The sequence below is a fragment of the Xenopus laevis genome, chromosome 9_10L, assembly GCF_017654675.1.
Source record: "Xenopus laevis strain J_2021 chromosome 9_10L, Xenopus_laevis_v10.1, whole genome shotgun sequence".
In the NCBI taxonomy this organism is placed as follows: domain Eukaryota; kingdom Metazoa; phylum Chordata; class Amphibia; order Anura; family Pipidae; genus Xenopus; species Xenopus laevis.
In genome coordinates, this window is record NC_054387.1 from 84,559,911 (window position 1) to 84,579,988 (window position 20,078).

Consider the following 20,078-nt stretch of genomic DNA (forward strand, 5'->3'; position numbering starts at 1 on the left):
CAGCGCCTCTCAACTGTTCAGGCACACTCTTACTTCAGGATGTTGACACTAGACAGCTGATAGAGACATTAGATTGGTAACTTACCCTTTGCTGCTGGAGCAGTCGTAGGGGAAGATACATAGATGTTTACATAATAACATATTAAAATAGTTCATATAGTTAAGAAATAGTGAGTATTTGTAACAACATGGAATAGACAGATTGATATGTATGGGAAAATTAATATAATACTTATTTCTCAAAAATATATTGGTTTGACTTCCTTTCTTGTATGCACTATGGCTTTTTATTTTCCTGCCTTATTTATGTCATATAGGGAGACAAATATAGTTACCATTTTTACTTTAGAAAACCTTAACCTTTTAAGTGCTGGTTTTCCCGAGAGCCTGATCAACCCTAAACTCAACAGAAAGGGGAATGGTAAACATAGAGTCCACAGCTCTGGCCCTTAGATTCTATGATCTACCATATGTAAAGAGTTAAAGGCAACAATATATATTTATTTACAGGCAGAAGTGCAAGAACATTCCCCTCATGCAGAGAGCATATTTGTACGGGAACTGGCAATCTGTGGATTCTGGCAAATGCCAGAGGGGCTGCTGTAAGATGCCATAGACATTCATTATTTAGTGGGCTGGTGGGGGGTTGTTTGGACCTCTGTGTAATACAAATGTCAGGGTCTATTTTGAATCCCAGTCCAGGCTTGAGTTTCTGAATGCCTATGTGCCTTGTCTATCCAAACACAGGCAGCACTCCATTCATTGGGTGGCTGCAGGTCTCTGTGCTTCAAAATGGAGTCAGAGACCTGTGCCAATTCATCTTGTGTGGAAGGCAGGATACAATTAGGGTTGCCACCCAGCCAGTATTTGGCTGGCCTAGACCGTAAACCACCAAATAGGGCTGGGGCCAGTATTACAAATTTACCGACAATGTACTTCCTGGTAAATTCCCTTCGCTGACCTCCTCCACTGCCCCATTTAAGCACAGGCGTGCCTCTGCACTGCCCATTTCCCCTACTGATGATGTCATTGTCCTGTCTCCAAGTGATGTCACCATCCGGCCCGGCCAGAAGGCCGGTGTTATTCAGCCAGTAAGGTGTCACACCTACGCACAATGTACAAAAACATTGCAGATTGCTCCCATTTTTTGCATTTCCATTTCATAAATAAAGTGTTGCTCCTCTAGGAAAGAATGTCTTGTAATATTCAGCAGTATTTGTTTATACAGAGTAAACCGTAGCCTTTTTCTTTGTATCTATGTGAGCTCTCAAATCAGTGGCTATACTAGTCGTACAATTGAGTGGGTGGACATGCTTCCTGTTCTGCTGAGCAGCAAGTAGGAAAATGTGTTCCAATATTCCCAATTCCTAAACTTGTACAGCAACCCATTAGATATACCTGGAGGACTTCTCCAATGTATCATTAAATCTTTTTTTTGCATTCAAAAAAATTAGATTGTATGGAGTCGTCTTAATATAGCTACTGTATATGCGTTTTACAATATATAGTTTCATATAGGAGTCCTAGTTTAGCTATAGTTTACCTTTAAAAGGCCAGTAACATCAAAAAGGAAACACTTCTTATGTACAAAGTACTCTCTCCACTGTCTGCAGTTTGAAAAATGAATTAATAGAATAACTATCACTGCCTGACCCAATATACAAATATATATGTAATATATATATAAAAACAATGGCAGAAATCTAAACAAACAGATGTAAACAAAGGCACCATAAACCTTCAAAACAAATTCATGCAGATTTGCTCAGACATTATTTACATTAGCAATTATTACACTGCTGTTATTATGAAATTGAATCAACAGTGCCACATTCTGGTCAGTTCTGCCAGCAGGTCTACTGTCGGTAGAACGTTTTAGATGATGTTCTCCCTAGGAAAGACAAGAGAAGCGTTGGATGCCATTTGCAAAAGTGCTTAGAAGCACAGTCGGAGCAATATTACATTCATTTTGAGGGTTTACATTTCCTTTAACAGTAGTCAACTGGACAGATGAAAACTATCTGCAACTGCATTAAGTGAAAAAAATTGGATGAAATTCAAAACCTTGGCTCTGAAGCGAACATTGTATGAGTACTGAAGACAAATAACTGGAATATCAGCACAAATGAATCATTTCCACGTTTTGATGTTACTGGACATTTAGCTTAGAGAGGCAGCACAGTCAGAAGGAACAGTTGTCGGCACTGGAGACTTGCCACTGAAATTTGGCCCATATAATTTGGAAACAATACATGAAAAAATAACTGTTGACAAATGATGCTTTTCTACATGAAAAAGACACACATTTCAACAAATATAATTCTCCTGGAGAAAATGGTTCTGCAATGATCTAGGCCTTTCTTTAAGTAAAAGAAGTCATTCTGTAACAGTGTTTAGTTATAGTGAGGATGTATGCAGGAATGAATCCCACTTTACTGTTGAGAAAGAACATAATTTACCCCCTTTTTTCATGGTCTCATCTGTGAAAATCATGTGCAATTCCAGGATAATAATAATAATAATAAAAAAAAAAAACGTAAAATAACAGGAGACAGGACAAAAGATTGTCAAGTAAATTTGCAAGGACCAATGCAATGAATCCAAAGCTTCCTCACAGTGTCACATTGGAAAGTATCCATGTTCTCTGATGAAACCTTGTTAGCCGTCCCCAGACGTGGCGATTAGGTGATCAAGAGTTGGCACTGAACGTCAGTGATTGCAGCTCAGTGCAGTATATGCACCGAGCAATTAATCCTATTTGTTCCTGCATGTTTTCCATTAAACTTGTCCTCTATAATTGACCTTTGCTTTGAGTTATGTGTTCTTTTACTGGCTGATCTGTAGAGAGATGTCCCACTTTCTCCTCCCTGTCCAGAATAGGCACCGTGAGTCTATAGGTTTGGCTTCCCATGACACTCCCTCTTGGAACATTGTGCTGGTTTCCACCAATCTCCATTGTGGCAATGGCAGATGTTACAGTCATCCACTTTGACCTCTATACCTGCCGGGATGATGATGGTGCCTGCAAAGCAGTTAGGACCTAAACAGGAAATGAACAGAATTACAAGAGTTTAGTTAATCCATTGACTACAACAATGCAAGGTAACTGGAAGTAATTGAACTAATAAGAATTGAAGAGGAACAGTATGAGAGCACCAATAAGCATTCATTTAAAGATACTAATGTCCTTTGCCCAAAGTTATACTAAATGGGCATCTGATATGCCACAGTTAAACTTAGAAGATTGGGAGGACATTACCCACTCCTACTTACCCGCTGTGATTAGTAGCAACGATACACAGAACCTACCTCACGCCAGTGAGGCTGAATTCCATGGGCCTAATGGCAAACAACCTATGTTTCAAATGTGGAGCCAGCCCAGGCACGTTCATGCATACTTTATGGTCCTGTCCAATAATTGATCCATTTTGGGCAAAATGAACAACATTCATAGAACAAACGCTGGACTTGCCTAATGTGCGATCACCAGAAGCATGTCTCCTGAGACTGGTAGAAAGTATAGTGCCCGACAAACATAGGCGCTCCCTGTTGCGGCTTTTATATTTCTATGCTAGGAAAACGATTATTCTGTCATGGAAACTGCCCAAACCACCCACACTAAAAAGTTGCAAATCCTTAATAAATGAGGCTTTGCCACTCTACAAACTGACCTACTTGAGCCGAGGCTGCCCAGATAAATTTGAAAAAGTCTGGGGCCCATGGGCAGATACACTGGACTCAGTTACAGCACAAGACTGCAGATAAACAACTCCTAAGACAGGAACGTTTGCGTATGCAGGTATGAGACGTGTTATCCAGAATGCTCGGGACCTGGGGTTTTCTGGATAATAGATCTTTCCGTAATTTGGGTCTTCATGCCTTAAGTCTACTAGAAATTCATTTAAACATTAAATAAACCCAATAAGCTGGTTTTGCTTCCAATAAGGATTAATTATATCTTAGTTGGGATCAAGTACAAGCTACTGTTTTATTATTACAGAGAAAAAGGAAATCATTTTTAAAAATTTGGATTATTTGGTTAAAATGGAGTCTATGGGAGACCATATGGGAGCCATTCCGTAATTCTGAGCTTTCTGGATATCGGGTGTCCGGATAAGGGATCCTATACCTGTACTGAATAACCTCCACGGCCTAACCCCCCCTAACGGCCTAAACATGTATAAAGAAGAAATGCTTTATTATACTCCGACAAATATGTTGTTGTTCAAACAAATAAATAAAACTTTAAAAAAAAAGATACTAATGTTGTCAGACTTGCTTTCTTTGTAACTCCCAACGGTCTAATTCCCACTGGTACACTGCAATCACCCTTATTCAATGACCAAAGACATTTTCCTTTGCTTCAGTGGATGTATACTATATCTGTAATATAAGCAGATCCCAATTAGGTAAACTTGCCCTTAAACTGGGAGGCTCAAGTGCACTGCCCTGTAATTAAAGCTTATACAGTGGATGAACCAATTATCAATTGTAGCAGGCCCTCTAAGATATCGACCCAGTCTAGACTTGAAAAATGGTGTATTTGTAAATAGTACAACACAAGCTCAGTCTTATGCATATGATGTTTTACCGAGCACTTATTAATAGTCAACGTGTAAGCCTAGAAGTGTTGGGTAAAGAATGAAACATGTAATATAATATCTAGAAACAAACCTTAATTTAGTAGATGTATGCCAAATTTCCCAAGCCTTAAAACATCAAATTCATGTCTCTGACTTGATAGTTTATCAAATATGGCAATAGTTATCATAACTTTTATTAGACCCTATTTATATGGCTCCAGTTATAGGTCATAAGGCATAGACTGATCACACATAAAGATACTATTTGCAAACCCAGGAGGTGCCCTGACCAATGCACAGTTACAATGTGTAATTAGGAGAACTACAATATTATCATATACTCGTTATATTCTCATGATACCCTTGGTTGCTCTTTCGTATAGTTACATCCAATTCACTTGCACTGTCTTACAGCACTTTAATAAATAAAGGATATATAATCTGCAACCCTCCAGCCATTGTTGAATTATACATATAGGCGCTGTTCAAGAACAGGTGAAGGACTGGAGTTTGAATGTAACAAATACATAAGAAGCAGCGGAGACAGAGAATACATATTCCGAGCATGTTCCAAGTGGAGAGTTAGAATGGATCCCACAGGCTTGTGGATCATGACTCCTATCCTAGACCCATATAAATGTTCCCTTTATTGCTATTCAGCTTTAGCAGACCACTGTATATTTCATTTTACAGGCACAGTAAGTGATACGTTTATAGAGCTTGCATTGTAAGTATTGAAGCCTGGGGGTCAGGCAAATACAGTGACCAGGCAAGGCAGATATATGTAAGCATGTAGATCCATAATAAATTCACTTGGGTTTTCAGTCCATTTAGAAACCATGTGACTGGCATGAGCCAGGCCACACTTACAGACTTAACGCTGCTGCTCCTATAGTTGCATGTTTTTTACAGCATTGTTTAGTAAGAATGTCATTAAAGAAAGAAAAAAGTGTGTTTTTATAACCCAAAATATAAAAATATTCTACAAGCAAGTCAACATTAGTGACTGATGTAAAAGTAACATTATTTGATATCTGGTATAAGAAGGGTTAATATTCTCTTATTTGAAATTGCAGTTTTGCTGGAATGGGGGTTAATAATAACTTGGTCCCACTAAGTGGTTTTTCTTTGGTGCTTAAATGCTTTATTTATTCATATATTCATACAAATGAGTTGCATTCTCTTAAGTGGCCTATCTGTAAAAAATACTAATGCATGTGCACGCTCTCTCTGATACATTAGGGTGAACAGATCTCTTTTCTAACTTTATGGAAAATATTTCCCCCAGGGTGAATACAAACCTGCGTGTTTACTGCATATATTTTACATTGTTACACATGTGTAGGGAGAAGCCTTCGTCCTGCACTACCATAAATAGGCTTTATTCTAAGGCAATCCATGTCTGAACACAACTAAGTATATTACGTATTGAACGGAGGAAATAAATTCAATGTTCTAGATTTATATCCAATGTAAGGAGTCCATTCGAAGACCGTATGTCCTCAGTAGAAAATAATCTGTGGATAGCATGAGGGATGCACTGAGCTGCTGAGATCCCAGTTCTGTTCCAGAAGCAAATTGTGTGATGCTGAAAAAAGCTTCCAGTGAAGAATTGCTGGGTATGATCTAAGGTTAATTGTCATAAGCAGACAATAGTCGGTACTACTACATTATTGCACTTACAATTCAATATCTACCCTGAACTATCAGGTTTTAATTTCTTATATTACCATTGTGGAGTGGCAGTGCAGAATGAAGTAGGCTAGTAAGCATGGTGGCACAGCAGTGGCATTTCTATCTTGTATTATTATGGTCCTGGGTCTGATTCTGAACTTGAAACCATGTGCAGTAAGCTGTATGTTTTCTACATGCCTGTGTAAATTTCCACTTTCTTAAAAATGCAGTTTCTGATGACCGTTACTTAGTCTAATATTAATGCACTGTGTGACTGCCATAAAGAAATTATATTGTAATCTCCAAAAAAGAAAAAATTTGTGAAGCCTTTCACTGTTGGTTTATTTTAGGGGTGCTAAGCCTCCCTCTTTTTTTTTTTTTAATTATTCTTCTCCTATGTTCAGCAGGTGCCAACTATTAGAGTCTCTTAATTGGGAGGTGGTGACTAATTGGTAAATCCTCCCACCAAGCACCTGGTAATCACCTTTAAAAGCACGTTTGTTACATATTTTGTTTGGCTTGATAAAGGGCTGGAATAGTCCGAAACGTTGCTGTTGTTGCACGAATAAAAAAGTTTTTTCAAACATCGGAGTGCTGCTACAATTGTTTATCCAACTATTAGAGTAAGAGTTACATTGAATATACTGCACATTGAGAACATAAACCTGCTCCTTAGATGTAAAGCTACCTGGGTATGATGTTGGCACACTGAAATATCAGTTGTGTCACGTGTATGAACGTTGTATACATTTAAAGTACCTCTTTTGTTGGAAAGAGTTGGTAAGGTGCAATATAAACTAAAGAATATGTCCCTTTTATTTGAAGTTGCTGTAAGTAAACCATATCCAAGTCAAGGGAGCCTCTTCTTTTTAAACTGAAATGTTTTATTGATTTTCCAATGTAAAAAAATCAACATGTTATTGCATGAGTGCAGTCACGGAAAATCATAAGATATCATATGTAGGTTCAATCGTGAATAAGAGAGCAATAGGATAACATGAAGTAAAACGGGGAGTAAATGAAACAATAGAGAAAAGGGGGAAAAAAGAAAAAAAAAGGGGGGGTTTAGCAAATAAATACATAAATAAATAGATAAATAAAAAAATAATGGCGGCTGGGCTAGGTATCAGAGCAAATAAAAACAGTGATCATTGGCATTTTCAAGTAGCTTGGTGACCCAGAGAGAAAGTCAACGAATTATACATGCAATGCTGAGAAAAGCAAGGGATCATTTTCATATGCCAACCAGGGTAACCAAATCTTATCGTAGGCCTCCATATCATTTTGCAACATATAAGACATTCTTTCGTTAGCTGCTATATCAATTATCTTTGTTTTAAGCATGAATATAAGGATGGTAGGCTTTTTCCAGTTGCGAGCAATAATCAACCTGGCGGCTGTGAGGATATGTTGTGACAGTCTATGAGCCGAGTTGGGTAAGCGAGCTGGTTTTTTTCCCAGGAGCATGGTGGTTGGGTCTTTAGGGAAGTCTGTGTGTAGGATTTTGGACAATAGTTGTGTGATACGATCCCAGAATATTGAGACAGTTTTGCAAGTCCACCATATGTGAAGCATTGAGCCTGTTTCTTGGCAACCTCTGAAGCAGAGTGGATCGCAAGACGGGTAGATCCTTTGTAGTCGTGATGGCACAAGGTAAGTTCTGTGCAGAGGTCTCTCTATTGGAAACACAGGTACTTCCTAAATTTGCTGTGAGGCTGCATTGTGACCATTGTTGAGTTGAGATTGTAGTTTGGAGGTCTTTATCCCATTGCAGCCTATATTTATGTTTGATATTTTCGGTAGGTAGTTTGTTGAATAGTTTATACGTTAGGCTGAGGATGCCTGGTGCCAGTGGTGCTTGTCTGCAGATTGATTCAAAGCATGATTTCGTGAATCAGTTGTCATTGCATTTTTTGGCTTGTTGATGGGCGTAGTGGATGAGTTGTGACGCTCTAAATAACTCTTGCTGGGGTGGGTCAAATTTTTGAATTAGTTGTTGCATAGTGAGTGGTTTGCCTCGTTGAACCAAGGTCTCCAACGTGGTCACACCTTTCCCTAGCCACCATGCATATGCCTTTTTAGACTTTCCTGGTGCGAAGTCCGGATTGTTAATTATTGGGCTGAGGAGGGAGGGGAGCGAAGTCAGTTGGGAACTTTTGCGATGTTTTATCCACAAGTGTAGCATGTCTAATGTGATTGGGGACGCTTCCGTAAAGCTTTGTAGGGGAATTTTGCTGAGCCACAGGACATGGTTGGTGAGGTGTGGGTAGAGCAAGTAATTTTCAATCTGGACCCATAAAGGGGCAGCTTCTCCTGCATGTGAAGGAGCCCATTGGGAAAGTCTTGCAGCTCTATAGTATTTAGTCAAGTTTGGCACTGAAAGTCCTAAGGGAGCCTCTTCTTGATGCCTTAGGAGCAATAAGCATTGCTAAGTTTTGGAAGAGCCTATCTGGAGAGATACAGTGATTATTTCAAGGTGTTGTTGGTGACTAGAGAACATACTGGTGGCAGAAATTGCTTTATGGTTGATGTGTGCCCTAAAATAAACAAGATACATGGAAATAAACTGGCACTGATGGCGAGGTTTACACCGAAACGTTACACATTCGCAAATATAATTGCAAGGGCTTGCCCCGCTCCTACTTGCCTCGCTTTTACTTGCCTTAAGGGCCGGTGCATTTCCATGTATCTACGGTTTGGGAGGGTGCCGATCCCTCTGCACTAAGCACTGGGCCCCATTTTATGGAGGGTCAAGATGTGCATGTGTGGTCTCTTTTTAGCACATTGCAATACACAAGCACCTGTGACATATATACTGGTAATTTACATGTTTCAAGAGTATCTGTCCCTGAGACATTTCATTGTATCACTTCCTGATTTAATGCAGCAGTGGGTACAACATAACAACTGTTTATTGGCAAATCTGTCAAAATTACTTGTAGTAGTCAATAAATAGCTACAAGCCTTGCAGTGGCCAGGAAGAAATTGTTTTGTTTAACAATGCCTTGGGGAAGATGCCTGCAAACTAAATAAAGCACAATACTGTATTTTGCACTCAAGTTGATAAACCTTGGAGATATGGACATTTTATTTTGGGCAATGTACCATTGGATGACCAAGGAGTATATATGACAGACCTTATACTTACTGTGTGACAAAACAAATGCTATTTTAAACTACTATAAAAAAGAGCAGTTCTCTAATCAAGATACACATTTAATTGGAGACCTGTAGTACATTGAGTATTTCTCCCAAATAAAATGTGGGCCACAGGAGAAGAGAGCACAAATTGGAGAAATACACCAATGATTGGGGGGGGGGGGTGTTTGAGGTTCAAAGAAGCTGTGAAAACTGAGACAGGAGAGAAAGAAGTTACGAAAGGAAAAGTAGTAGGAGTGACTTATCAGAACAATAAGAGGGGGTAAAGATGGAATGGCACATGTGGGTTAGGGAAAAATTGAACATATGGGGTGGGGGAGAGAGTGTCACTTTAGGACTAATGTTAATTAAAAAGATTAGGGAAGGTAAAGAAATATATGAACATTAAGGAAAAAAAGTCCATAAATGAAAAATAGATAAGCAAAAGGGTATCTGGTGGGGAAAATGAAGATGAATGGAAGGGTCACACTGGCTTCCTCATGTGTATGTGAAGATGTGCCTACAATGGATCAATAATAGCCCTGGGAAAGCATGCCATCATGGGGCCTGGAGCAAAAAGTACCCCAACTCACATAGAATAAGCACTGGAAGAAACATTTATATTAAGGCAAAGAGATACAGCATTCATTAGAAATTAGGCACTAGAAGGGTCATTTAATATGTGCAAGGTAGGGTGAATAAGCACTAAAGGACACACCATTCACCTCCTGTGTGCTCTTCCACTGAGCCTTTAGGAGATAAACTGCCATAATAAAGTGTTGCTGCTTTCTGTTGCCACCTAGCATCTCTACACTCATATCATATGGACATAGCTTTCTTCCATGTCTTTCATAAGGCAGATCAGTGAGATCACTCATTGCACTTAGTAGCAAGTGAACACTGTATTCAATACCCACAATTGACCACCATGAGCTCAAAGAGAGTACCCATGCCCCAATCATGTGATGTCCATAATAACATCAACATTTGTGCAACATTTAGAAACAGGTGCAAGCCTTGCAGTTGTGTTGTGTCCACTAGTGATTCTTTTGGTTAATGACATAGGAAAAGAAGTGCAGCAGGACACTTGCAATAAATATGAACCAGATCAGTGTTCGGCCAATATGTCCTGTCCCCATGACAAATCAGATATGGACATCAATGCAGTAAACTCAAGGTAATGTTTAGACACCTACATGGTCTAGCGAAACTTATTGTACAGAATACTTACTAACCCTCAAAAAGCATTATTAGTTTGTTTTTCATTCACATTTGTGTAATAAGTTGTTAAAGGGTAACCTCACAAAAACAGACACAGCAATTTTGCTGAATAAATTAATATGCAATATACTAATAAATGGAATAAGATAATCATTGAGTCACATTCTGATTTTACCCAGGTTTATACACATAGGGGCAGATTTACTAAGCTTGAGTGAATGGTTCGAATTTCAAAAAGTAAATTTTTGGGTACTTAGACCATCGAATAGGCTATGTTCGACCATTCGACTTCGATTCGAACGATTCGAAGTAAAAATCGTTCTACTATTCGACCATTCGATAATCGAAGTACTGTCTCTTTAAAAAAAACTTCGACTTCATACTTTGCCAAATTAAAGGACAAGGAAAGTCTAAAATAGAATAAGGCTAGAAATGCTGTATTTTGTATACTAAATATAAGCATGAACTTACTGCACCACAAGCCTAATCAAACAAATGATTTATGCTATGTTGGCCACAGGGGGCTGTCATCTTGTAACTTTGTTAAACATCTTTGCCTGACCCTGCACATGCTCAGTGTGGTCTGGGTTGCTTAGGGATCGTCATAAAAAAAAAGCTGCTTGAGTTTTGCATGGCTGGGAAGTAAGGCGGGGGCTCCCCCTGCTGTTCATAAGTATGATTGTTTCCCTGCTCAGCAGTTAGGGACCGTCTGACAATTCCTATCCACAGCAGTAAATGAAGGGAGAATTTCATACAACGATATAGTTTATCCAGAGGTGTGGAAAGAAGGACGCAACTACAGGATTCCTGCTAATGTGCTATTTATTAGCCACATTGTGTGGCTAATAAATAGCACATTAGCAGGAATCCTGTAGTTGCGTCCTTCTTTCCACACCTCTGGATAAACTATATCGTTGTTTGCGGTGCTAAGACGGAGCACCTGTGGAATATTGTAAGGACTTTGATTTACTTCACATTGTGTATATATCTTTACTTGGAGAATTTCATACAGTCAGGTTTCTTATAAAAATGGTACACATTTTTTCATTAAAGTATATTGGAGATCAGTTTCTTTTTCATTACAGAAAGTAAAAATGGGATTTTATTTTTTGCCTTTCCTTGTCCTTTAAAGCTACCGAAGTGCAATGTTAGCCTATGGGGACCTTCCAGAACACTTTTCAAATTTATTTGGTTGAATAGAAATCCTTCGATCGATCGCTAATAATCGCTCGAATCGTTCGATTCGAACGATTTAATCTTTCGATCTAACAATTTTATTCGACCGCAGGATTGCCAAATTTGTTTAAAAAACTTTGAATTTGATATTAGAATTTTTTTAATTCGATGGTCGAATTTCGACGTTTTTTGTACTTCGAAATTCGACCCTTGATAAATCTGTCCCATAAACTCTCTTTTTTTGAGTACTGCTGAATGTGACCAGCGTGAGCTTCACAAGGGCTGTTTTCCCCAGACCCTTTATGATTGGAAGCTAAAAGTGTTAATCATTTCAAGAACAGTTAATATGATTTTTGAGAGCAAGTGGTCCCCAAAGCACTGGGAAATAACAGCTGTGTGCTGGGTTCCTCTCCATATAATACAGTCTCCTTATGTCCTTTCAGTGTTGCTGCTCTTAGCTTGCACAACACGCACCACAGCCCTTCTCCTTTAGATCAATAGGGAGTCAGCCATTAAATCTGACTTAATTACATAAAGAAGCCGAAGTCCAAATTCTCCTGAGGCAGCGGGTCAGACTTTATGCTGGAATGGTCCCTGCACACTGCCCTTTAAATACTTTGTATTAGGAATTGGCTTTGTGGAGCTCTCAGGCAATGAGTGAAACCAATGAAAAAAATACTAGGGACCTTAAGGGCCGCAGATTTATGGCCTCTCTCTTGAACATTAAACTCCCTGCTCAGTCTGCCTTCACAGTCAGAAAGATAGCTGCCTACAGCAGCGCCTTCTCTATATTTGTAGTTTTGCCAGAGCTTTTGTTGTTGGTTAATTCAACTCTTGTAATAAGCCATGTCAATTGTAGGCAATGCTATTTCTTTGTAGTAAATGATGAAATATACTCTGTCCCCTGTATAATTTTTGTCTTATGGACATGGGGGGCCATACCAGTCCTCAGGACTGCTAGCAGTGCATGAGAAGATTAAGTCCGATTGCAAATAATTATAAGAATCAACGTACATTAGTCAATGGTGCTTTCAAAGCAATATCTCAAAACTATTTGACACTAGGGGTAATAAGGACCTGCAGAATGTGGAACAGGCCTTTAAAAAAAAAAAATTCTCTGGCCTGATAGTAGCAAATAGATTTTTTTAAATCTTAAAGACCTGAGTGTGCAGACTTCTTTTCCAATTATATATATATATATATATATATATATCTATCTATATAAAACAAAGCTAGTGCACCTGTCACTATATGTTGATGCCTGGGTGCTGGTTATAAATAGTAATTAATAAGAAAAAAGGAACCGCACACACAGGTCTTTATAGTGCAAAACAAAGAATAGTAGGCTTTATTACGACGTTTCGGCTCCTATACTCGAACCGTCATCAGGACGGGGGTAGTTAGCAGCGCACACTGGAATTTTAAAAGACTTAATTTATTTATTAAATTTTAAAAGAGCATTGTACACGCATCGACGTTTCGGTCCGTGCCTTGGACCGTTATCAAGATGCAGCATGTGATTAAAACAAAAACTTTATACTGAAAAGTCACTAGCAAGTAGAACTAGAAGGTTGTCACAGTGTCAGTAATCATTTGAATATAACAATATAGCAACTCAAACATATTTGTTAAACCTGATACATTATTGCAGTTTGTAGATAAACAGAATATACTTAAACATTGTATAACAACCTCCCTTCTTAGTGATACACTGTAACAAACATGATACAATTAACCAGATCTTTTTCTTTATCTCTGTTTCAAAAAGCACAACAGGGACAAATGTTCATTAAGGCCATGAGGTGCCATAGTATTAAGTTTCTTAATCCAGAAGCATTCTCTCTCCGGAGAAGTATTTTGGACCTATCACCCCCTCTCCTAAGGGGGGATATTTGGTCTATACCAATGTATTTAAATGTTGGTAGATGGTGACCCATTTCTAAGAAATGCTTAGCAACAGGCTTCGTGGTATAGTTGTCCCTGAACGCTGTGCTTATAGCCGAACGGTGGGCATCCATCCTAAGCCGCAATGTAAGATCAGATTGCCAACATCAGAAAGACCTCATGGGCAAGTTATTAAATAAATACCATGTGTAGTGGTGCATGTAATGTGCGATCAAATAGCAAATCTTTTTCCCGTGTGTGGGTGAGTGAAACTCTGACTAGGGCTCATGTATCTACATGAAGTGCAAGTGGGTCATCTGAAGCACCCCATTTTACGATTGGTTAGCCAACAAGTCTGGGCTTTTTGATAGCACTCTATTGGATCTGTCTTCACCAGAAGATTCCGAAGGCTAACTCCTCTCTTATAAGCTATAGTGGGGGGACTGGGTAATACTGTTTTCAGACTACTGTCTGCCTGTAAAATATTCCAATTCTTGTGCATCACCCTTTTAATTTGTCCTGAAATATCTCCAAACTGTGTGGCAATTACCAGGCTATTTGGTGCACGATCCTCCTTGTCACCCCCCCAATACCCTAATATATCATCTATAAAACGTTTGAAAAATAATAAACTTGTTCCAAAGTGTGGCATAATATTGTTGAGTTCAAATTGATGCATAAATAGATTTGCATATGCAGGTGCCATGGCCACTCCCATTGCCGTACCAGATGCCTGCATATCATAATCATGCTCAAATCTAAAATAGTTCATAGTGAGACACATATGTAGTAGCTGCAACACAAACTCTACATTAGGACCAGAGTATCCTTCAGTTTGCAGAATTTAAGAAAATACATTCATGGATGGTGCTGTCTGTGATACAAAGGATTCGAAAATCAGTTGGTGGTGGAAACTGTGAGACTTGCACTAAATGAAAGGATTTCTGGAAGTATGAGAGCTGACTAAACTCTTGCAATACTGATTACTGGCAACACCAAATTGGTTGGATTATCTTGTTAAGCCTTGAATTTTATCGGCAGGTGCGTCCAATCATGAGAAAAGGTATTTAAGGTGGCCAATTGCAAGTTGTGATTCTGTTTAGCTCTTCTGAAGAGTGACAGCATGGGATCCTCAAAGCAACTCTCAAAAGATCTGAAAACAAAGATTGTTCAGTATCAGTTGCTGTTAAATCCAGATCTGGCAGGCCAAAAAAAAATACAGGAGCGGCATATGGAGGATTGCGAGAATGGTTACAGACAACCCAAAGATCACCTGCAAGAACATCTTGCTTCACATGGTGTATCTGTACATCGTTCTCAATTCAGTGCAACTTGCACAAAGAACATCTGTATGGCAGGGTGATGAGAAAGAAGCCCTTTCTGCACTGACGCCATAAACAGAGTCGTTTGTTGTATGAAAAAGCTCATTTAGACAAGCCACAGTCATTTTGGAACAAAGTGCTTTGGACTGATGAGACAAAAATGTAATTATTTGGTCATAACAAACAGTGCTTTGCATGACGGAAGAAGAACACTGCATCCCAAGAAAAACACCTGCTACCTACTGTCAAATTTGGTGGAGGTTCCATCATGTTGTGGGGCTGTGTGGCTAGTTCAGAGACTGGGGCCCTTTTTAAAGTTGAGGGTCGGATGAATTCAACCCAATATCAACAAATTCTTCAGGATAAAATGTTCAAGCATCAGTCACAAATTTGAAGTTACACAGGGGTTGGATATTCCCTAAATACACTTCGAAATCTACAAAGCATTTATGCAGAGGGAGAAGTACAATATTCTGGAATGGCCGTCACAGTCCCCTTGAATATCATCGAAAATCTATGGGATGATTTGAGGCAGGCTGTCCATGCTCGGCAGCCATAAAATTTAACTGAACTGGAGAGATTTTGTATGGACAAATGGTCAAAAATATCACCATTCAGAATCCAAACACCTAAGGTTATAAGAGGCGTCTAGAGGCAGTTGCAAAAGGAGGCTCAACTTAGTATTGATGTAATATCTCTGTTGGGGTGCTCAAATGTATGCACCTGTCTAATTTTGTTATTATGCATATTGCTAATTTTCTGTTAATCCAATAAACTTTATGTCACTGCTGAAATACTATGGTTTCCATAAGGCATGTTGTATATTAAAAGGAAGTTGCTTCTTTGAAAGCTCAGCCGATGATAAACAAAACTCCAAAGAATTAAGAGGGGTTCCCAAACTTTTTCATATGACTGTATATGTCCTGCACTTACCCACACTGTACTCACCTGAGGGCCCCAGAGCATGTATATATTAAATACACTAGCAGGAGTTGAGACAGATAAGTATGTTTCAGAGGGCTGGGGAGAAGATATTAATGGCACGGTCATGGAGGGTACTGGGCCCACAAACTGCCCTCAACCTGTATGGCCATGCCTGCCCAACATGCAGGTATTGAGATGGCCCACACACCTTTACAACTCTGCATCATTTCTTCATAGCTTTTGGAACAGGCCAATATTTCGTTTACTGCAAAGTGTGTCCATTTGATTCTGTACACAGATGGCTCCAGTGCACATAAAGACCTGGAACACCTTTATTCCAAGTGAGAATTCAGCTATATGTATCTGCACTTAAAATGCAGCACTCGGCATACACTGGGACCCCACTCCTGCTAATTCAATGGTGTTTGTATAGTCATACAATCAACATTCATATTTTAGGACTATAGATTACATTCTACCCAACCTGTAACATATAGATATTAATATTTGTTAAAAGATTCTGCCTCATATGTTCCTTGGAAAGTGGCAATTACCTTAGATGACTGAAAACATAGACTTCATAGTATATATACACAAATATACAGAACTGCAGCATATAAAGGAACACCAAATTTCCCCTTGGGTGTAAAGTCCATATGTAGCAGTTATGGTTGCACTGTTTATAAAAGTGCCTACGCCACAGTTAAACTAGAATTTTCAGTATTTTACAGTTGACTTAAAAACTGGGGGATTATGTAAGGATAGAAGAGAGCATAGCAACATGCAGCAGTAACAAGATAAACAAATGTAGTTTTTATGCAGCAGGTAAATGTGAACACTGAGAACCTAACAGCAGAGGCAACAGCCCTCAGGTGCCGGCAAAAACTAATGAGGCTGCTCACGTACACAGTAAACAGAACGGCACGTAAGGGACAGAAGCAGTTCCGCTAATAATGCAGCCGAATCCCGTCTTTCCCTTTGTACCGAGAAAGAGTTAAAACCTAATGTGCCCAATAAAAAGTTTAATTTCTATTTAACTGTTGTTGCTTTTAAGATAAAAGACAAAAATAAAAAATGCAATTAGTAATTGGTGTTTCTTTGTGAAAGTAGGAATAGAAGCGCAGAGAAGAGGGGAAAGCGAGCTCCGACTGATAGCTGTAAAATTAACGATGAGCAGAAATGTCATTTCATTACAAGTGAAATTAGATTCCACAAGTCAATGAGGGGGAAAGTCTCCTTCTATCCTTCTGCCTGTGTGTTCGGCCTTTAGCTGTATATTAGGACCAAAGAGGCATATACTCTGCTTGCTTCTCCCACTCTGTAAGGGTCATTGTGGTCTCTTACTTCTCCTTCGGGTATCTGAACCTGTCATGGCCAATTTGTTTTACACAGGGATTCCTTAACAAAGTGACCCCCCTGACCTGCTATTTAGTAGATATAAATGTTTTGGTTGCAGCAAAATGATAACTCAGGGGAACAAATAAACAGGGGAGGTTGGCTCTTCTGCAGAAATCTGTATTGTGAAGCTGAAACAACCTTGTAATAATGTAATTATCATATTCTATCTACTTAAGTGGAATTAGAGTCAACAGTTCAAGCTACTCCATGTTTGGTCCTTGCAAGGTAGACAACCCCTCCCTTCACTTCCTATTCCGGCTAGCAGATAAACAGATGTCAAATATGCAGATGAGATATCTGCACACTCGTAATCTACATAACTGCCTCACAAGGACCAAACAAGGCTTAACTTCATTAACTTCATCATGTAAAGAAAAACAGCAAGTTTATCAAACTGTGTATTAAAAAGAGTTCTGACATAAAATAAAGCAGTCTTGTGGGTGGCAGTCTAGTATAAAATAAAGTAGTCTTGTGGATGGTGTTTTCTAAAAAAAAAAAAAAAAAAACAGTTGATATTAATACCTATTAAAACCTGTTTCAGGATGGGAATGTACATATCCAACCTCCCCCCACACCACCAGTAAATCTGTATCTTAATTTACTAACTTGCAATGCTAATTCATCACCCAAAGCTGAGGGAGATCCCACTTAAAAAACACAAGTGTTTTTTATGTGATATATACAGTATCTTTAAGCACAGAGAGAACAAGCCCAGCATGCTACAACACGACACATATTCATACACTTATTATTCTGTAATAAGTTGAAGATTGTTGAAATGATGTGCACCCTATAAGTGCCCTAATTAAAGAGGCAAAAAGGCTTTAGCTGAAAATGTGTATAAAATATAGCCTTGTTTTTGTAATATATCTTTATAAAGATCTGTAAAGTTCAGACACATAGTAAAGACATTTGCCAAACAAACAATTGCCCATATAGTCATGACACAAATAACCTCCCATTGGCTAGTCATCACTTAAATGTATGAAAAAGAGGCAGAGTCAAGAGGTCTTTGAACCATTAACATCATTTAACTAATTTAAACAAGGAATCGAGTAGCCATAGCAGTAATATTTGGGCACAGTGAAATGATCTGCCACTTGGTCTATACTGCTGCCTGTGAGCTGAAGGTGTTACGTACTGGCACATAGTGATGCACTGCTCTCGCATACTTCTTTAGTTCACTGTACTGGCACGTCAGTACATCTATTGACACCTTCAGCCCGAAAGAAGTATGTGAAGCAGCGTGTCACTACATGCCAGTACGTGTCTATTGCTAACACCTTCAGCACACAGGCAGCAGTTTAGACCAAGTGGCAGATCATTTCACTATTTGTGCCCAAATAGTACTGCTACGGCTACGCGATTCCTGTTCGCACTGTGCTGGCAGGCCACATTATGATTAATTTCATGATGGAGGCCAAGGGCCGGTGTAAATTTGAAAATGGGCCACATTTGGCCCCCGGGCCATACTTTGGACATGCCTGTACTAAGGTGTGTCTAATATATTGGCACCCCCCCTTAGTAAATCTGAGTTTCTTGTCTTTTAACATTAGTTTAAACCTGGTATAACAGTATTTAGGAACTGGGGTTGGTTAACACTTTTTAGGACAATATCTTTTCCTTTCTCACACAGGCCTGGCAAGTTATAACACTCTGTAACTCCCAGCAGAGCATGCCTTCTATAGACTCAGGTTGGCCCTTGCTGTATGTTTGGAGGAAGGGTTTTCTACACTTCAAAATTATACAAAATACAGAATTTAGAATAGTTACTTGATGTTAAGCACAGGTAGTGCATTATTTACAGCCAGCAGTAATCTCACTAGCAGGTACCCAGTCCCAATAGTACTATGTCCTCACAGTGATGCTTCTCTTGGGATCTCTCTAATCCTAAACCTATTAATTTGAGCTACCATACCATTTTGCTTTCCTTGGTGGAGCTTCTGGCTGCTCAGCTCACTCCCTCAGTGAGTAATAACAAGTTCTTGCTTGTCCTTTCTCCGACTGCACTTATTTTAGGCTCTTCAGCACTATTCCCCCCCCCCCACCCTGCCTCTGTTAAGAAATTCGGTATAGGACTGATGATTTTGATGTAGTTGGCCAGTTTAATACATTGCAATATATGGACAAACGATCCCTGTTTTGTTTAACCGGCTATAATTTTATATTGTGCCCTTAATGCTGGGCCACAGTAGCATACCTATTCGCTCTATGTGTGAGATGAGAGAAAACTACAGTGAGGTGTCTTGTTATTGTGGATTTTTTCTGCAAGTTGGAAAAAAAAAAAAAGGAAAAATATTTTTCTGCAAGTTGCCCCTTGTTAGTCAATGGGCAACAAATGGATACAGTTCATTCCCCCTATATGCTGGGCCACTGTAGTGTAGCCATTCCCTGACAACAATGTAGTAAATGTTCCCTTTCAGCACTGAGTTGAATGACCCATAGGGAAACTTATCAAAGACAAAATGAAGTCCTAGGTAAGTTACTCCATTTGATTTTATTTTAAAGCACCATAAAACCAGTTCTGTTTATATTACATTTGCATTGATAGACGCTGGATGAGAACGACTGATGGGTGAATTGATGGCAGAAGCTGCTTAATTGTCTCTTACCAATTACTTAAGTTATTAAACACATGAGACTAAGACGCTTTGAAATGGAAAAAAACAGGTCCTAGTGTTAATGTCTTTTCATTAAGTCTAATTAAAAGTATAACACTGCAAAAGGTCATTATGCTGTTGAGTATTTATTGATGGGA

General features: G+C 39.0%; 1 protein-coding gene across 1 annotated transcript in view; it reads right to left on the reverse strand.

Annotated features, from left to right (window-relative positions):
• Positions 1-2,829: 2,829 nt before the first annotated feature.
• Positions 2,830-20,078, reverse strand: part of vwc2l.L (von Willebrand factor C domain containing protein 2 like L homeolog) — a 92,525-nt gene continuing 75,276 nt past the window's right edge. Inside the window, exon 4 of the mRNA XM_018236081.2 lies at positions 2,830-3,040. Coding sequence (XP_018091570.1) covers positions 2,892-3,040 — 149 coding nt within the window. The 3' untranslated portion in view covers positions 2,830-2,891. The remainder of the gene's footprint in view (positions 3,041-20,078) is intronic.